The sequence below is a fragment of the Pelophylax lessonae genome (assembly GCF_965119305.1).
Source record: "Pelophylax lessonae genome assembly, chromosome: 1".
Taxonomy (NCBI): domain Eukaryota; kingdom Metazoa; phylum Chordata; class Amphibia; order Anura; family Ranidae; genus Pelophylax; species Pelophylax lessonae.
The window spans coordinates 178,222,166-178,238,155 of NC_138768.1; the positions used below are offsets into that span (position 1 = coordinate 178,222,166).

At 42.0% G+C, this 15,990-nt stretch overlaps 1 protein-coding gene across 1 annotated transcript in view; it reads right to left on the reverse strand.

The window, feature by feature from the left end:
- The window catches only part of TMEM232 (transmembrane protein 232), a 288,164-nt gene that overhangs the window by 145,882 nt on the left and 126,292 nt on the right, over positions 1-15,990 (reverse strand). Inside the window, exon 11 of the mRNA XM_082243125.1 lies at positions 3,602-3,849. Coding sequence (XP_082099251.1) covers positions 3,602-3,849 — 248 coding nt within the window. The remainder of the gene's footprint in view (positions 1-3,601; positions 3,850-15,990) is intronic.

Here is a 15,990-nt window from a genome sequence, read left to right on the forward strand (position 1 = left end):
TGACAGTTGGGGGGGGGGGGGCTAAAGTGGTTCTAAAGTTTAACAGTTTTGTTTACCTTAATGCATTAAGATAAAATACTCCCAACTAACTGTTTCACCTACCCTCCCCAAACACTTACCTGAGTCCTGTCAGCAACCCAGAGCTGTCCTGGCATCAGATCTTCTTCTTTCACTTTCTGGTTTCACAGGAAGTGACTGCTGTCAATCAAATCCTGTGAGAAGGGAGCCAGGGACATGGCCGAGCCACACTGCGTCTATGGATACACACAACGTAACTCAGAAACGTGCGCATGGGAGCCCCTATATATCACAGCTTGCTATGGGGGCACTGCAGGAAGAAGGAGCAGAAAACACTGGCAAAGGACCCTATAAGAGGAGGTAAAAGACCACTCTGTGCAATATCATTGCACAGAGAGGGGAAGTAAAACCTATTTTTATCATTTTAATAAAAAATAATTAAAACATAGGCCTTAGTATCACTTTTAACCACCCATAGGAGCTGTCCCCCTAGCTGTGGGTTCAGATGTTTTACACCCAGTGTCCTACTCCTGGAAATGGGCAGAATAACTCACTGGCACTGATGTATCTTCAATCAAGAACTGTGTCTCTCAATTAAGGTAAGAGAAAACAAATTATCTACCACCAGCTTAAGGTGTTCGCTGAACACTGGGGTACTGGTAACCAAAATATTTTATGCAATAGGGTGGTCTAATTAGGTCAAGGGATGCCAGAATGACAAAGCCCTGGCAGGGTATTGTCTTTTAGGTGTCAAACACATTTAGTTTTTTTTTTAACATCCTTCAATTGGTTAACTCATGAATTCCATGTTAAAAAAAACATAAACCGTCAGAGAAAGTCATGTTAAAAAAACTGAAATGATCATAAAGTAAAACACATTGTGAAACCTTTAAATGTCATTCATTACAGGAACACAAGTGCATTATAACTAAAGTGCTTAGAGCTTTATTTCACATTAGTGTCATTTAGTGATGTATAACTTTGGCTGTGTTTAATTTGGGTAAAGTACTTACTGAACTAATGACAGTGATACTTCTATTTAAAAATGCATTCAAGCAAAAATCCAGGCAAACAGTTATACAGTATATACAAAAGAAATACTATAGATAAGGATTTCTATTTCCGGTCATTCAGTTTTGAGATTTACATAACTCCACATAACGCCACAAAGCAAAGCCCTATCTGACAGAGAAGAAGATATGATTTTTTTTTCCCCGCTGCAGTTAAAGCGTTTGTTAGCCCAACACTTCGTATTCCTGATATGTGGCTGCTGCACCATTTACTTGTATGAGAAAGTATGCTGTTCTATTGTTGTATTACTTTGTGTGAAAGCATTGGTGATCCTAACAGTCCCCCTGCTTTACAATTAAAAACTGACCACACTAAGCAGGACAGCACTGCATTGTCAGTTTTTTAGCTATTGTGGGAACTCATTGTGCTTTCCTCCAATGATCAGACTTGATCTGACACGCCCCCGCTGTGCAGCCATTCATTTGAAGCTCAGTGTGACGTTGCTTCTCCTCCCCCCCAGCTCCTATGCAGCTAAAAACAGAGGGAATGTGATCACTCATAAAAAGGGTAAAAAGGGTATTTATAATGTATTATTATATCTGTACTAAAATGTTTTTTAAACTGAATGGGTTGTTTTACAAGGTGATCATTTAAAGTCACTTTAAGTAACATTTAGTCCCTGTTCCCACTGGCATGATGCAGGAAACCCTGTGAATCAGTGGCGATTCCCACATCGCACCAGAATCGCACAGTGGTTCAGACTGAGATCTGCAAATTGCTGGGGGGTGTCAATGTTAAGTTAATGACACCCCCAGATTGGTTCGCAGACCGCAGTGCGAACTGTGAAATGGTGCAGGAATCGGATCGCATTGATGTGAACACCCATGTGATACGATTCCAGTGTGCAAACTAAAAAAAGGGTCCTGCACCATTTTGGTGCGAATGCGATGCAATTTCAGCCATACATCATATGCAATGTCTGGCATTGCACTAGTGTGAACCGGCACTACTCTACATGCCTTGTTTCTCTGTAAACCTGTGGCTAGGCAGTGATAGAGAAAGAGCAGACTGATGAGCTTATCTCTCTGCCACTCTCCTCCTATCAGCATGCTTTTAGTTAAAACATGAGTACTGCAATAGCTCACTGCCCCATATTGCTGTCTCTCCCAGTCTGAGCTCTGATGTACTGGAATTACATAAGGCTGATACTAAGTCATTGCTTACAATTGAAAAAGATACATTTAACAATGTAAAAATGAATACAGAGCTGCCTTATTTGTCTTATATACAGTATCTGTCTTAAGTTCAGCTTTAATGAAGTTACTTTACTCTGGTTAGTATTAGGGCTAGGGATCGACCGATTATCTGCAAAGTCAATATATCGAGGGCCGATATGCACTTTCCCCGATATATCTGAATCAGCCCCTGAGGTTACCGATATTGCCGATATTTCAGGAAAGTGCATGTACCGGAGTGATGCCTGCAACTAGAGGCATCGCCCCGGTACCGGCGTCCATAGCCGACGGTCGGCTGTCTTGTAATGACAACTGATGTGGCTGAGAAGCCGCTCGGCTTTCATTACAAGGAGTGGGAGGGGACGCCCCTCCCGTCGCCTTCTGCGGCTCGCTCGGGTCTCCCGTCCCACCGGGAGACCCGGGCATCCTACCTGCACGGCCGCCGAAGACCCGATCAAAGCCGCATTCGGCTCTGATCGGGTCTCCTTGTAAAAACCCAGAAGTGATGTCATGACATCACTTCCGGGTACTCTGCGCCAAATTCAAGAAAATGACAACATTCAAAACAGCCAAACTTGGCGTTTTGAATGCTTTTAAGTGCAGAGGAGGGGTTTGGGATCTTTTAGACCCCCAGATCCCTCCACAAGAGTACCTGTATAAAAATAAATAAATAAAAAAACTATTTTATTTTTAAATGTCTGAAAATATCAGCAGATATCAGCAATAAAAAAAGATATTGTTTGATCACTAATTAGGGCCTATTCACATCAGCAGGCACAAGTTATGCTGTGTATTCGTTATGTAGGGGCAGTGCAATATGCTGTTATATTGCACCACAACTATTACTTTTTTTAAACTTCATTGAAATGTCACAAGATGCGGTGTAGTGCATTACAACATGCTGTGCTGCTTGCAAATGCAAACTATTTTTTAACAGTGTAGATCAAAGTGCATTTTTGTGATTTAAAACAATAGGATTTAAAGTGCTGTAAACCCTTACATATACTCTCAGGGGTTACCAAGAGATGAAACAAATCCCTCTACATACATTGCACCTGTTCATCTGCAGCCATTTTGTCCAATAGATCATTTTTTAACAACACTGATCAAATTATTTTTCTCAGCTCTAGAAGGCAGGGGGCAGGGATCTGACATGATACACATTGCAGAGCTAGAGCATAGAGCTCCCTGATATCTGATAGCTGAGTGGAAAGAGGGGACACACACCCCTCTGCACACCGATATAGAAAAACATACAGCGCTAGGGTGAAGGAACCCTTATGGTACCAGCTCATTTCTCTTTCTATATTACCTGAAATAAAGAAACTGTTCCATACCTTAATGAAGGCCGTGAAGCTTTCTTCTGCATGCTGTATTCTTTTATGTGTGAGCCTTTTTTTGTCATATGGGTCCAACTGGCTTTCCTTGGGCTTGGGACATAGTGCACCAGAGTAGGCAGGAACTGCTGTGACAGATCTCTGGCAAGTCTGCCTCCCACATGCTGAAAGAAGGACAGGCTGTCAGGGGCTGATGGATTCTTAGCACTTGTGTTAATAAAAGGATTTTCCGGGCCATTCACTTCAGCCTTTCAGAAAGAAAACATGAAAAAAAGCTGATTTAGCATCATGGAAGACAATTAACGGAGAATGGAAAAGACATGAAAGTGTTAAAGATTGATCAATCTCAATGCATGGTATTAATTACTAACAAATCTTTGTATTAATGGCTCATGGACTATGATACACTATAGACATATGGGGGGGATTAACAAAAAGTTAATTCTTCTAAGCTTAAAACATGGAGCAGATCCTAATTTTCAAAAAGGGTGCAAGCTCCTTTGTTAATTAGGAGCAATCTGACAGGCACAACACATAGCACACGGAACAGAGAGCCGCATGCTCCTAACTCTCTGCCCATCCCGCCTCTCTCAGAGTGGACGTAGAAAGAGACTATAAAGGCCCGTACACACGATAAGAAAATTGGAAGTAAAATGTTTCTACCTGTTATGTGATGGAATGAATATTAGCTGCTATTATTCCATTAATTGTTGCTGAAATTTATACATCATCATATGGTGCATTTCAGTCCATGCCAGCTGAGGATCAGTCTTGAACCATTGTAGCTATTCCCATTTATTTTGATTTTATTAAACAATTGTCCTTTTATTATGTGAGTTGGTGTTTGTCTCATGGAATCAATGTTCTACTATTTTTCACAATAAAGTTTACCTTCATTATACCCAAGTGTCCTATGTTGACTCTTGGAGGAGTGCCTTATCTCCTCTCCCTTGTTTTTCTGACGTATGCCTGTCAACGGACTGCAGTAGTGGTTACACTTTACTGCATGGGTAAAAAGGTTTAGGGTGAATATTATAATCCCTAATTGAATAAGACTGTCAGGTGTGAATATCCTTTTTTTTTAAATTTAGTCTGACGAACAATCTGGCGATTTTCGGATCGGTAGTATAGTGCTTTTGATAGCCAATTCCAAAATTTTCGTACAACAAAAACTGGATGTGCAGGCTTTAAAATCTTTATCGCACGTGAACACAACGTCTGATCTTCATTTAATTAGTACAGTTTTTCATCCAAAAAAATCGTAAGAGCAAGACTAAACATGCTCTGAAATTAAAGAACACATACAAAACAATTCAACACAGGACATCACTTCTGAAGTTGAATTCTGTCGTACGAGAACGTTCCTATGAAAGTAACCTCTTCACTTTCCATATGAGGCTAGCATGCAACAAAAAACTGATAATCTGATTGTATGTACGAGGCTTTAGGCCCCTTTCACATGGCTTTCCAATCAGGTCCACCTGTCAGTTTTTCAGGCGGACCTGATTGGATGCTCCATGCACCTCTATGGAGCAGAGGATGTCAGCAGTGACATGTCCGCTGACACCCGCTGCTATCTGATCCAATCCTCTCTGTGAAATCCAGACGGATGGTAACCCAATTTTCCATCTGTCTGAAGGATCAGATGAAAACAGGCAGGCGGTCCATTTTCATCCGATTTCCCATAGAGGAGAGCGGGACTCTGACAGGTCCGTCTTTGCACAATGAGCAGAGACGGACCTGTCATCCGCCTGCTCAGCGGGGATCAGCAGATTGATCCCCCGCTGAGCAAAGCGGACCCTGCCGGGCGGACTGCCCATGTGAAAGGATCCTTAAGAGACTGTGCAGAAACAAAACTGAAGCCATGAACTGTATCAGGTCTGACTCAGACTTGATACAGTTCATGGCTGCAGTATAATTTTAACTCACATTGCAAAGTGTCTATCATTTCCAGAGCCTTTACCAGCTTTTTTAAGTTTTGCCCTTACTCAGTGTGGAAATGACGATCCTATTCTCATATGGTAATGTCAGTCAGACTCAAAGTGACTGGACAACCTGGCTTTAACCAGCATTGAAAAATAATTCCTCACAGTTAATGTAAAGAATTAAGTAGTTCAAGTGTTTTCTGACAGGAGATCATCTCATTTGGGGAACCAGACTTAAAGTGGTACTAAAGGCTAAAGGTTTTTTACCTTCATACATTCTATGCATGACAGTAAAAAACCTTATGTGTGCAGTGATGGTAAAATGTCTTTCCTTCTCACATTTCTCAGTACTAGGCCCTATACCTAAGGCTAAGGGCTTGTTCACAATAAAACACGGTGCGGGAAAGGCGCATACTATGTGGTTGGCTACTGTACATTTTTAAAGAGCAGTGTTTGCATTACTTTTTCCGGGGTCCATTGCTTTTTGTAGCCTATTAAATGAATGAGCTGTCAAAACACAAGCTGGTAAAGTCACAGGGGGAACACATACATTCCAGCATGAATCAGCCCTTAGAGGCACACAATCAAGTAGTTGACCCTGTGCATCACCAAACCTCTGCATGCCACTGTTCAGTTGAGCCCAGTCTCCAGACAGGACAGCCATTGCGTTAGCAGATTTAGGCTGCTCCAATGTTAAACAAGGGCTTTCAACTTCAATAGTTGAAGTTGAAACGTCAAAGTCTCCTTGAGCTTGGGGAAGTCAGTAGCAGGTGTATCATCCTGATTTGATACCTCAAAAGGTTTGGAGTCCTAATCAGCTGACACCTCCTTCTTTTGCACCGTGTCTGGCTCAAGGGCAGGTTTAAGGGGCACGGCCATGCCCCCTGCTGTGCAGGGCCTCAACAAGGCCAGAAATTCTGCCAATTAACTCTAGCATTGTGGCAGAAGATTTCTCTCTAAAGAGGAATGCTGAGGCTGTTGTGACTGACAGCCCAGCTGATTGGCCAGAGTAATGAAGGGAGTCACAATCAGGGCAACCATCAAAGGAAAATATACTAGAAAGGTATAGTAAGGCCTTGCATAGGTATACTACAACTCCCAAGGAAGCTGAAGGCTGAGCCAGGGCTACTGAGTCAATCTGGCCCCAATTTGACCACTTATTACCATTACCACGTATAGTCCACCATTCCATAAACAAAATGTCCCCAGAGAGGTACTCATGTCGTTTTTCTCTTGAGAGAGAAAGAAATAAATTCCCATGAAATAAAGTAAGCTTCTCTCTCAATAGCAACAAGATGTACATCACATAGGGGCACCGCTAGCAAAAAACTGAGAGTGTTAGGGGTTATATTGGTGAGGTCTCTAAAACTTTCTTTTTTTGCCAGTGTCTGATCCCCCGAATGCAACGACACATAACCCAGTCATAATTATTTTTTTAAGAAGCCTGTGTCCTGTACGTTACAATTGGGAAAATAATGGGTGATCCTATAATGATTGGGTGCATAAACTCCAAAACACTGATATTTAGTATTTAAAATCCTATCAGGTCAAAATCTGAGAAATAACAAGTTGCATAGTTGCACACTTTTACTAACTTACTATAATTTGTTGAAGGTGACCCCCCCCCCCCCCAAGCACATTTAAAAATAAGTGTAGATATATATATATCCCTTGCCAGAAAACAGAAGCAGATTGAAAGTTACTCTAACAATTAGAAGAAAATGTTCTATACAAGTTCAATATTTCTAGTAATGTAATTGTCTGACAGCAGTAATGTGTTCCACAATGAATCTGTATTGTCAGTCTGTGCTATTTACACATTAAAAAACAAAGATTTCTGCAGGATAAAAGGCTAAGTAATTCAATATTTTGTTAATGTCTCTCAGAAGCCAAGTATTTTTCTAAATTAACACGGTTACATTCAGCATCTGCGATGTCTAAAAATACAATCTGATTAATGCTACATATAAATTATTTATATAGAGAACCAGATGGTGGAGGGTGGTAATGTTCAGTAGAACCGCAGAGTTTTGCCAACATATGCTGTTAAATTGATTAAACAAAGCAGTCGTGTTCAAATTATTGTGCATCATTTTCTGTATCATATACTACCATACTTCCCATAAACTTGCACAGCACAAAAAAATGGCATCCTTTTCTGCTCCAACACCTATTAGTCTTTACCATACAAACAAAAAGGTGCATTTTACAGTGACATTAGAGGTTGTTTAAGAGTGGGATTCAAGATCATAAAATTTGAGTCTTGCATTGTGAGTTAAATATTGTCACTAACAGTGTTGAAGTTGATGTTTACAAGATGTGATGGCAAATTTGTCTTATTTTCAATAAATTTCAACTAACATTTACAATATTTATAGACGAGACTTATTGTAAATTCGCACAACATTTGTGAAAAATATATTTCTTGAAAAATCTGCCCTTTAACCACTTCCCGCCCGCCCTATAAGCAATTGACGGCGGGAATGTAGTTGTATTATCCTGACCGGACGTCATATGACGGCGGCAGGATAATACAGCTCTGGGCGCCCCCGGGGGCGTGCAGAGCGGCGATCGGTGATGCGAGGTGTCAGCCTGACACCCTGCATCTCCGATCTCGGTAAAGAGACTACGGACGTAGCTCTTTACCATGTGATCAGCCGTGTCCAATCATGGCTGGTCACATAGAAAATATGAAGAGCCGTTGATCGGCTTTCCTCAGTTCGTGCCTGACAGGCACGAGTAAAGGAGCGCCGATTGGCGGCTCCCCTGACAGGGGGGGGGTCGGCACTGGTAATCAGATCATTGATTACCAGTGCAGACCCTCGGGGGGGGTGCCACTAGAACCACCAGGGATGCCCACTATGACCCCAGGGATGCCCAGTATGGCCACCAGGGATGGCAATCAGGGCTCAGGGAGCCCCCCATTGTCCTCCCCATCAGGTCTGCCTACCAGTGCCCTCCCTATCCGTGCTGCCCACAAGTGCCCGTCATTGCCATTTTTCAGTGTCGCCCACCAGTGCCCATTATTGCCCACCAGAGCCGCCTATCAGTGCCCATTAGTGCCCATCAGTGCAGCCCGTCAGTGCCGATCAGTGCTGCCCATCAGTGCCCACCAGTGCCACCTATCAGTGCCCATTAGTGCCCGTCAGTGCCACCTATCAGTGCCCGTCAGTGCCACATATCAGTGCCCATCAATGCCGCCTATCAGTGCCTAGCAGTGCCGCTTATCAGTGCCCACCAATGCTGCGTACCTGTGCTACCTATCAGTGCCACATATCAGTGCCTATCAGTGCCGCCTATCAGTGCCACACCATCAGTGCCACCCCATCAGTGCCTCCTCATCAGTGCCTGTCAGTGCAGTCTCATCAGTGCAGGAAAAAACTTATTTATTTACAAAATTGTATAACATAAACAAAAAAATATTTTTTTTCAAACTTTTCGGTCTTTTTTTATTTGTTTAGCAAAAAGGAAAAAACCCAGAGGTGATCAAATACCACCAAAAGAAAGCTCTATTTGTGGGGGGAAAATGACATAAATTTGGTGTAGGTACAGTGTTGCATGACCGTGCAATTGTCATTCAAAATGCAACAGCGCTAAAAGGGGAAAATTGGCCTGGGCAGGAAGGGAGGAAAGTGCCCTGTATTGAAGTGGTTAATGAGAAAATATGCTTTATGTAACATTCATCCTATTTATAAAAGAGTAAATGTAACATTCGCTGCACATTCACCTAACGCACTCGTAAACATAATTTGGCAAAACTGAGGTGTCAAATGATTGTATTTTAAATAATTGAAAGGCAAATAAAAAAGCATGTTTAGTATTTTATAGAAATTCTATTTCATGTTTGCCTTTTTATTAAATGAAAATAAAAAAAAATGCCAACAAAATATGGCATGCATGTAGACGGTATACTACAGTAAGGCAGCAAGAGAAAAGTTCCTTGCTTTGTTGAAACTAGCATGCAAGTCTTGTAACACTGAGGGGTGATTTAAATTACATTTCCAAAAAAGAGGCACCTCCTCAAAACACCAGTATCTAGACACCTGGAACTTTTGTACCTCAAGTGGCCAGGATGGGGTGCTTACATAGGTGTTGTCCCTTTCTTCTGTGAACTGGTGTTATGGGTCCATTGGATTCTTCACCAATTCATTGTGCATGGTGGTCAGAAATAAACAAAAAAAAAAAAAACTCACACCTGCATGGATTATAATGAATCTTCCTATTGCAACTAAAATACTTTGCATATTATACTTTATATATTCTTGTGGTATCTAAAAATGCTCCCTAGTGGGGTTTTTTTCTGATGCTACATCCCAAAAGAGGGAGCAAAAAGAGAAGTGAAGATGATCTTGGCACTGCAATGGTTTTATGTATAATCCCTCTAGGAAGTGGTCTCTCTGGAATATAAAAATTGTCCAGCACACTCTCCAGCACAAAAAGTCTATTTAACCCCTTCCAGCTGCCTGTATACATACATGTGGAAGCACAGATGTGGCTGTTCGGAGCATGCTTAACCACTTTAAGACTGTAAGGATTTGCCCCCTTAATTACCAGGCCCTATTTTGCGATTCGGCACTGCGTTACTTTAACGGACAGTTGATGTCCTTTTTTCCCACAAATAGAGCTTTCTTTGGGTGGAATTTAATCACCTGTGCGATTTTTATTTTTTGCGCTATAAACAAAAAAAAATCCACAATTAAAAAAAAAAACAATGTTTTTTACATTCTGCTATGTGACATTCTCAAAAAAAAAATTAAAAAATCAAAATTTTTTAAGATTTTAGGCCAATTTGTTTTCTGCTACATATTTTTGGGGAAAAAAATCGCAATAATCATATTTTGATTGATTTGCGCAAAAGTTATTGCGTCTACTAACTATGGGAAAGATTTATGTAATTTTTATTGTCTTTTTTTTTTTTTTACAAGTAATGGCGGAGATCAGTGATTTTTTTGCAGGACTGTGACGTTGCGGCGGACAGAACGGTCACCTAACTGACATTTTTGACACTTTTGGGGGTACCAATGACATTACTACAGTAATCAGTGCTAAACATATGCACTGTTACTGTAATAAAGACACAGGCAGGGAAGGGGTTAAGCCTGTGGGTGATCAATGGGTTAAATGTGAGCCTAGGGGAGTAATTCTAGCTGTGGGGGGGTGTGTGGCTTGTGAAATGACCATAGAGACATGTGATCCTATATAGAAGGATCACATGAGCTCTGTGATCATTTCAGGGAGAAGAACGGTCAGCTGTGTTTACAATAGCTGACCGTCCTTCTCTCTCAGGGAGCGATCGCGGGTGTCAGGTGGCAATCTGAGCCACCTGACCTGTGCATTGGCTTCCCCACTGCTAAATGGGGGCGAGAGTGCATCGGCGGCGGTGCGCGCTCGCCCCCTAGCTTCTCGCGCACGATCGATGTAGGTTTACGTCGGTTTGCGCAGGAGAGACACCATGCCGCAGTGAAAAGGCAGCGGGTGTCGGGAAGTGGTTAACCCAGGACTGTCACTGACAGCTTCTGGTTACAGGTCGACGATCAGGAACCTGTAGGATAGGCTGCCGATCATGTGATCACTGTTACAGTCAATTATCCAAAAACTGAACATGAATGCACAGGAAATGTACCTGTTCCTGTAACTTGTACTACGTCTGTGTATTTGTACTGTGCTTCTTAACACTGCTTATACTCTATAATGCATATTCACCACGCTGATTATAGAATCATTTCTATGGCATGTTTTATTGTGCATAAAGACACTGTGACAGGAAAGCTGACCTTTTCAGAATTATTCTCATTCCAGCCTATTTCTATGTAATGATCAATGTCCATCATTCTACAGGACAGAAACAATTTATGCCACATTAATAAACATAAAAATAAAAAGCCAGAAACACATAATACAATTTATTTAACAAAGTCAGTAGTATTCCCATGTATGTCGGGAATAGGAGAAAAAAATTGGGCTGTTTTTTGGTGGTCTTGATAATGGGAGGAAATATACAACTACACTTTTTTAACCACTTGCCGACCAGTCGCCATAGTTTTACTGCGGCAGGTCGGCTCTGTTACATGAAACTACGTACCTGTATGTCGCTTCGTGTAACAGATAGTGAGGGCGCACGCACACGCACCGATTAGCTAGAGGAGGAGCCAATTAGCGGGTCAGGTGGACGCCATGTCCCCCAGGCACCCATGATCGCTCCCCATGGAGACAGAATGGCGTTCTGCCGATGTAAACAACGCAGACCGCTGTTCTGTCAGTGATGAACACAGGGATCCTGTGTTCCTCCTATTTAGGAAAACAGGTCTCAGAGTTAATCCAGTGAGTACAACCCCCACACAGTTAGAAAGCACCCCTTAGGCACACACTTAACCCTTTGATCGCCCTGGTGTTAGCCCCTTCCCTGCCAGTGTCATTAATACAGTAACAATGCAAATTGTTAGCACTGATTACTGTAGTAATGTCACTGGTCCCCTCAAAAGCGTCAAAAGGGTCAGTTAGGTGTCTGATCTGTCCGCCGCAATAACACTGTCCCGCTAAAAATCGCTGATCGCCGTCATTACTAGTAAATAAATAAATAAGAATGGCATAAATCTGACTTCAATGTTCCATTGGAACCATTACGGGATACATCCTCAGGCAAGACATGTATAACGTACAGAAAACTGAAAAAAATCAAAGCTCTGTTGAGATCCTTAAATTTAGTGGATTCATGGCGTGCACTATACCCCTCAGAAAAAGACTATACTCATTATTCAGCTCCACATAACAAATACGCAAGAATAGATATCTTATTGATCTCACAAAGGGACCTACCAGATTTATTAGATGCCAGGATAGGTCATATTACACTATCAGACCACGCCCCCATCTCAATCTCAATCAACACAGATACTCAATGTAAGCCAACATTTAACTGGAGACTAAATCCCTCATTATTACTTGATCAGAAAATCAAAGAAGAGATTACGGGGACTATCACAAACTACTTTAAAGAAAACTCCTCAGAGTTTATCGCCAGATTAGAAGCACAACATAAAATGTCTTTAGCTCATTCTCTCACCGAGGAACTGTCTGAAGCAAGGAAAGCTCTAACGGACTTACTTAACAACAAAACCAAAAGATCGATTTATTTTAATAGAGCGATCTATTATGAACAAGGGGACAAGAGCAGCAAATTCCTTGCCAGGGCTCTTAACCACTTGCCGACTGCCTAACGCCGATCTACGTCGGCAGTCAGCCCCTCACAGGCAAAGTGACGTAGGGCTACGTCACTAGCTTGTGAGGGTCTAGGGAGCGAGCGCGCGCCCCCGGAGGCGCGCTCCCGCGTGGTCACGGACCCCCCCGCGCGTGTGACCGGCGGACCCGATGTCCGCCGGTCACTCGGCGATCGGCGGGGGAGAGGGAGAATGTCAGGCAGCTTGTGTAAACAAGCCACCTGTCATTCTCCTTGCTGTTAGGATACTGATCACTCGGATCTAGTATGTAGATCCGTTGATCAGTGTCCATACAGCTCATGCCCCAGCCAATCACAGTAGAAAGCACGCCCCTAGGGATACACACAGCCCCTCCCTCCCAAATAAAGTTAACCCCTTCACTACCAGTGTATTTTTACAGTAACAGTGCATATATATAGCACTGATTACTGTAGAAATGTCACTGGTAACCCCAAAAGTGTCAAAAATGTCAGTCAAGGGTCCGATCTGTCCGCCCCAATGTCGCAGTACCGCAAAAAAAATCGCAGATCGCCGCCATTACACGTTAAAAAAAAAACAACAAAAATGACAGAAATCTTTCCCTTTGTTAGTAAACGCGATAACTTTTGCGCAAACCAATCAAAATACGCTTTTTGCGATTTTTTTTACCAAACATAGGTAGCATAAAACAAATTGGCCGAAAAAGTAAAAAAATTTTGATTTTTAAATTTTTTTTGGGGGGAATTTCATATAAAAAAATGTGAAAAATATTGCTATTTTTGCAAAATTGACGCTCTTTTTTTGTTTATAGCGCGTGATTAAAAAATCGCACAGGTGATCAAATACCACCAAAAGAAAGCTCTGTTTGTGGGAAAAAAAGGACGCCAAATTTGTTTAGGTACAGCGTCGCACGACCGCGCAATTGTCCGTTAAAGTCACGCAGTGCCGAATCGCAAAATACCCCCTGGTCGGAATGGGGGTAAAATCTTCCGGGGCTTAAGTGGTTAAAGATCTCCAAGCTGCTTCCCACATTCCCTTTATGAGAGACAAACAGAGCAACAAAATACATGATCCCAGATTCATTGCGGAATCTTTCCGCTCTTATTATGAAAGCCTGTATATTCTCCCCCCACAATCCCGACCTGCAAACTTAAAAGGCTCCAGAGATTCATTAATTGTCCAATACATAAAAGAAAGCGGCCTCCCCAGTCTCTCACAATCAGACATTGCCCAAATGGAAAAAGAAATATCATTAGAGGAAGTGCAACAAGCAATTGGTTCCCTGAAATGCGGTAAAAGCCCTGGACCAGATGGTCTAACCTCCCAATACTTCAAAACCCTACAATCGATATTAGCCATCCCCTTAACAAAAGCATTAAATACTCTTTCTAAGCAAGCCAAACCCTCACCCGAATTTTTAACAGCCCACATCTCAGTAATATCAAAAAAAGACAAAGATCCAACAATTTGCGCCAGTTATAGGCCAATTTCACTTCTTAACCTAGACGTTAAACTTATGGCTAAGATATTAGCAAATAGACTTCGGCCCCTACTACATCTTATAGTAGGGCCAGAACAAGTCGGGTTCATGCCTGGACGAGAGGCTAGAGACAATATTATTAAAACTCTCAACCTGTTGCATGAAGCAAAGAACAATAAATTAGAAGGAATGATCCTATCAACCAACGCCAAAAAGGCTTTTGACAGAGTGGCTTGGGACTATCTCCTTGCCACCTGTCGCCACTTAGGATTAGGCAACAATATGCTGGGATGGATTGGGGCCCTCTATACAGACCCAATAGCAAAGGTTAAGGTAAACAACGTATTCTCTACACCACTACATTTAAAAAACGGGACAAGACAAGGGTGTCCATTATCACCGATTCTTTTCATTCTAGCACTAGAGCCACTGATAAGACACGTAATTGCCGACCCAGCGATCCATGGATTTTGTGTTAAAAAAAAGGAATTCAAGGTTGCTGCTTATGCAGATGACCTATTGTTTTATATCACACAGCCCCACATTTCAATACCAAACCTAAATCTCCAATTCCAAAAATTCAGATTTCTTTCTAATTTTAAAGTCAATCACTCCAAGTCTGAAGCGATGGATGTTTCCTTACCGGATAACATCAAATCACTCACACGTAGCAATTGCCCTTAGAGATGGGAAACCAAGTCACTAAAATATTTAGTAATTCATCTAACTCCTAAAATTGAGGCTATCTTTGAAGCTAACTTTATTCCTCTGCTATCGACCATAAGTAGGGATCTCAAGAGCTGGAACTCCAAGAACTTCTCATGGTTTGGGAGAGCAGCTATTCTAAAGATGGTGATTCTACCACGTCTATTATACCTGTTCCACGCTCTCCCGATCAAAATTCCCAATAGCTTTTTTCGCAAGTTACTCACTATCCAAAGACAATTTTTATGGGCATTGAAGAGACCTAGAATCAACCTGCAGGCCTTACAACGGTCCAAGCCTAAAGGAGGCATTGGTTTACCAGACTTTACCAAATATTATCAAGCCACACACATCACTAGGGTCGTGGATTGGCATTGCCATTCACAACAAAAGGACTGGGTAGATCTAGAGAAGAGCTGTTCAAAATATGATATTCACAATCTAATATGGACCAACCCTAGTAATTACCCCCCAGAAGTCAGGCTACACCCGCTGATCTCCACCACGCTATTTTCAACCGGATAGCCCCAGAATATCAACTGGTGTCCAAACATGGGATTATGACCCCTATTACAAATAACCCTGACTTTGTTCTGGGTCTGGATTTCAGAGCAAAGACCATAAATACACAACAAGCACACATGCAATTGCGTATCAAGGATTGCTTAAAGCAATCATGTATACTCTCTTTTGATGACTTTAACAGGTTGCAACCTAAGGATTATAGCATTTCCTTTTGGAATTATATGCAATTGAATGACTTTATTCGAAACCAAAAATGTAAGTTCCAATTGAATACTCCGCCGACGGCATTTGAGGAGATCTGTGATGGCCAAACACCTTGTCCCAAAACTACGTCTCAGGCCTACAATTGGCTTTCTCAGACCTCTAGGAGGTCGACGGATAAATATAAATTAACCTGGGGAAAGAGATCTTAATTGCAGCATTTCCGATAAAAACTGGGAGAAAGCTTGCGTTTTTACACACAAGTGTTCTCTGAGCACAAAAGTTCAAGAAACCTCATTCAAAATATTGAGGCAATGGTATCTCACCCCAGTACAACTAAAGGTGTGGTCTCCGCAG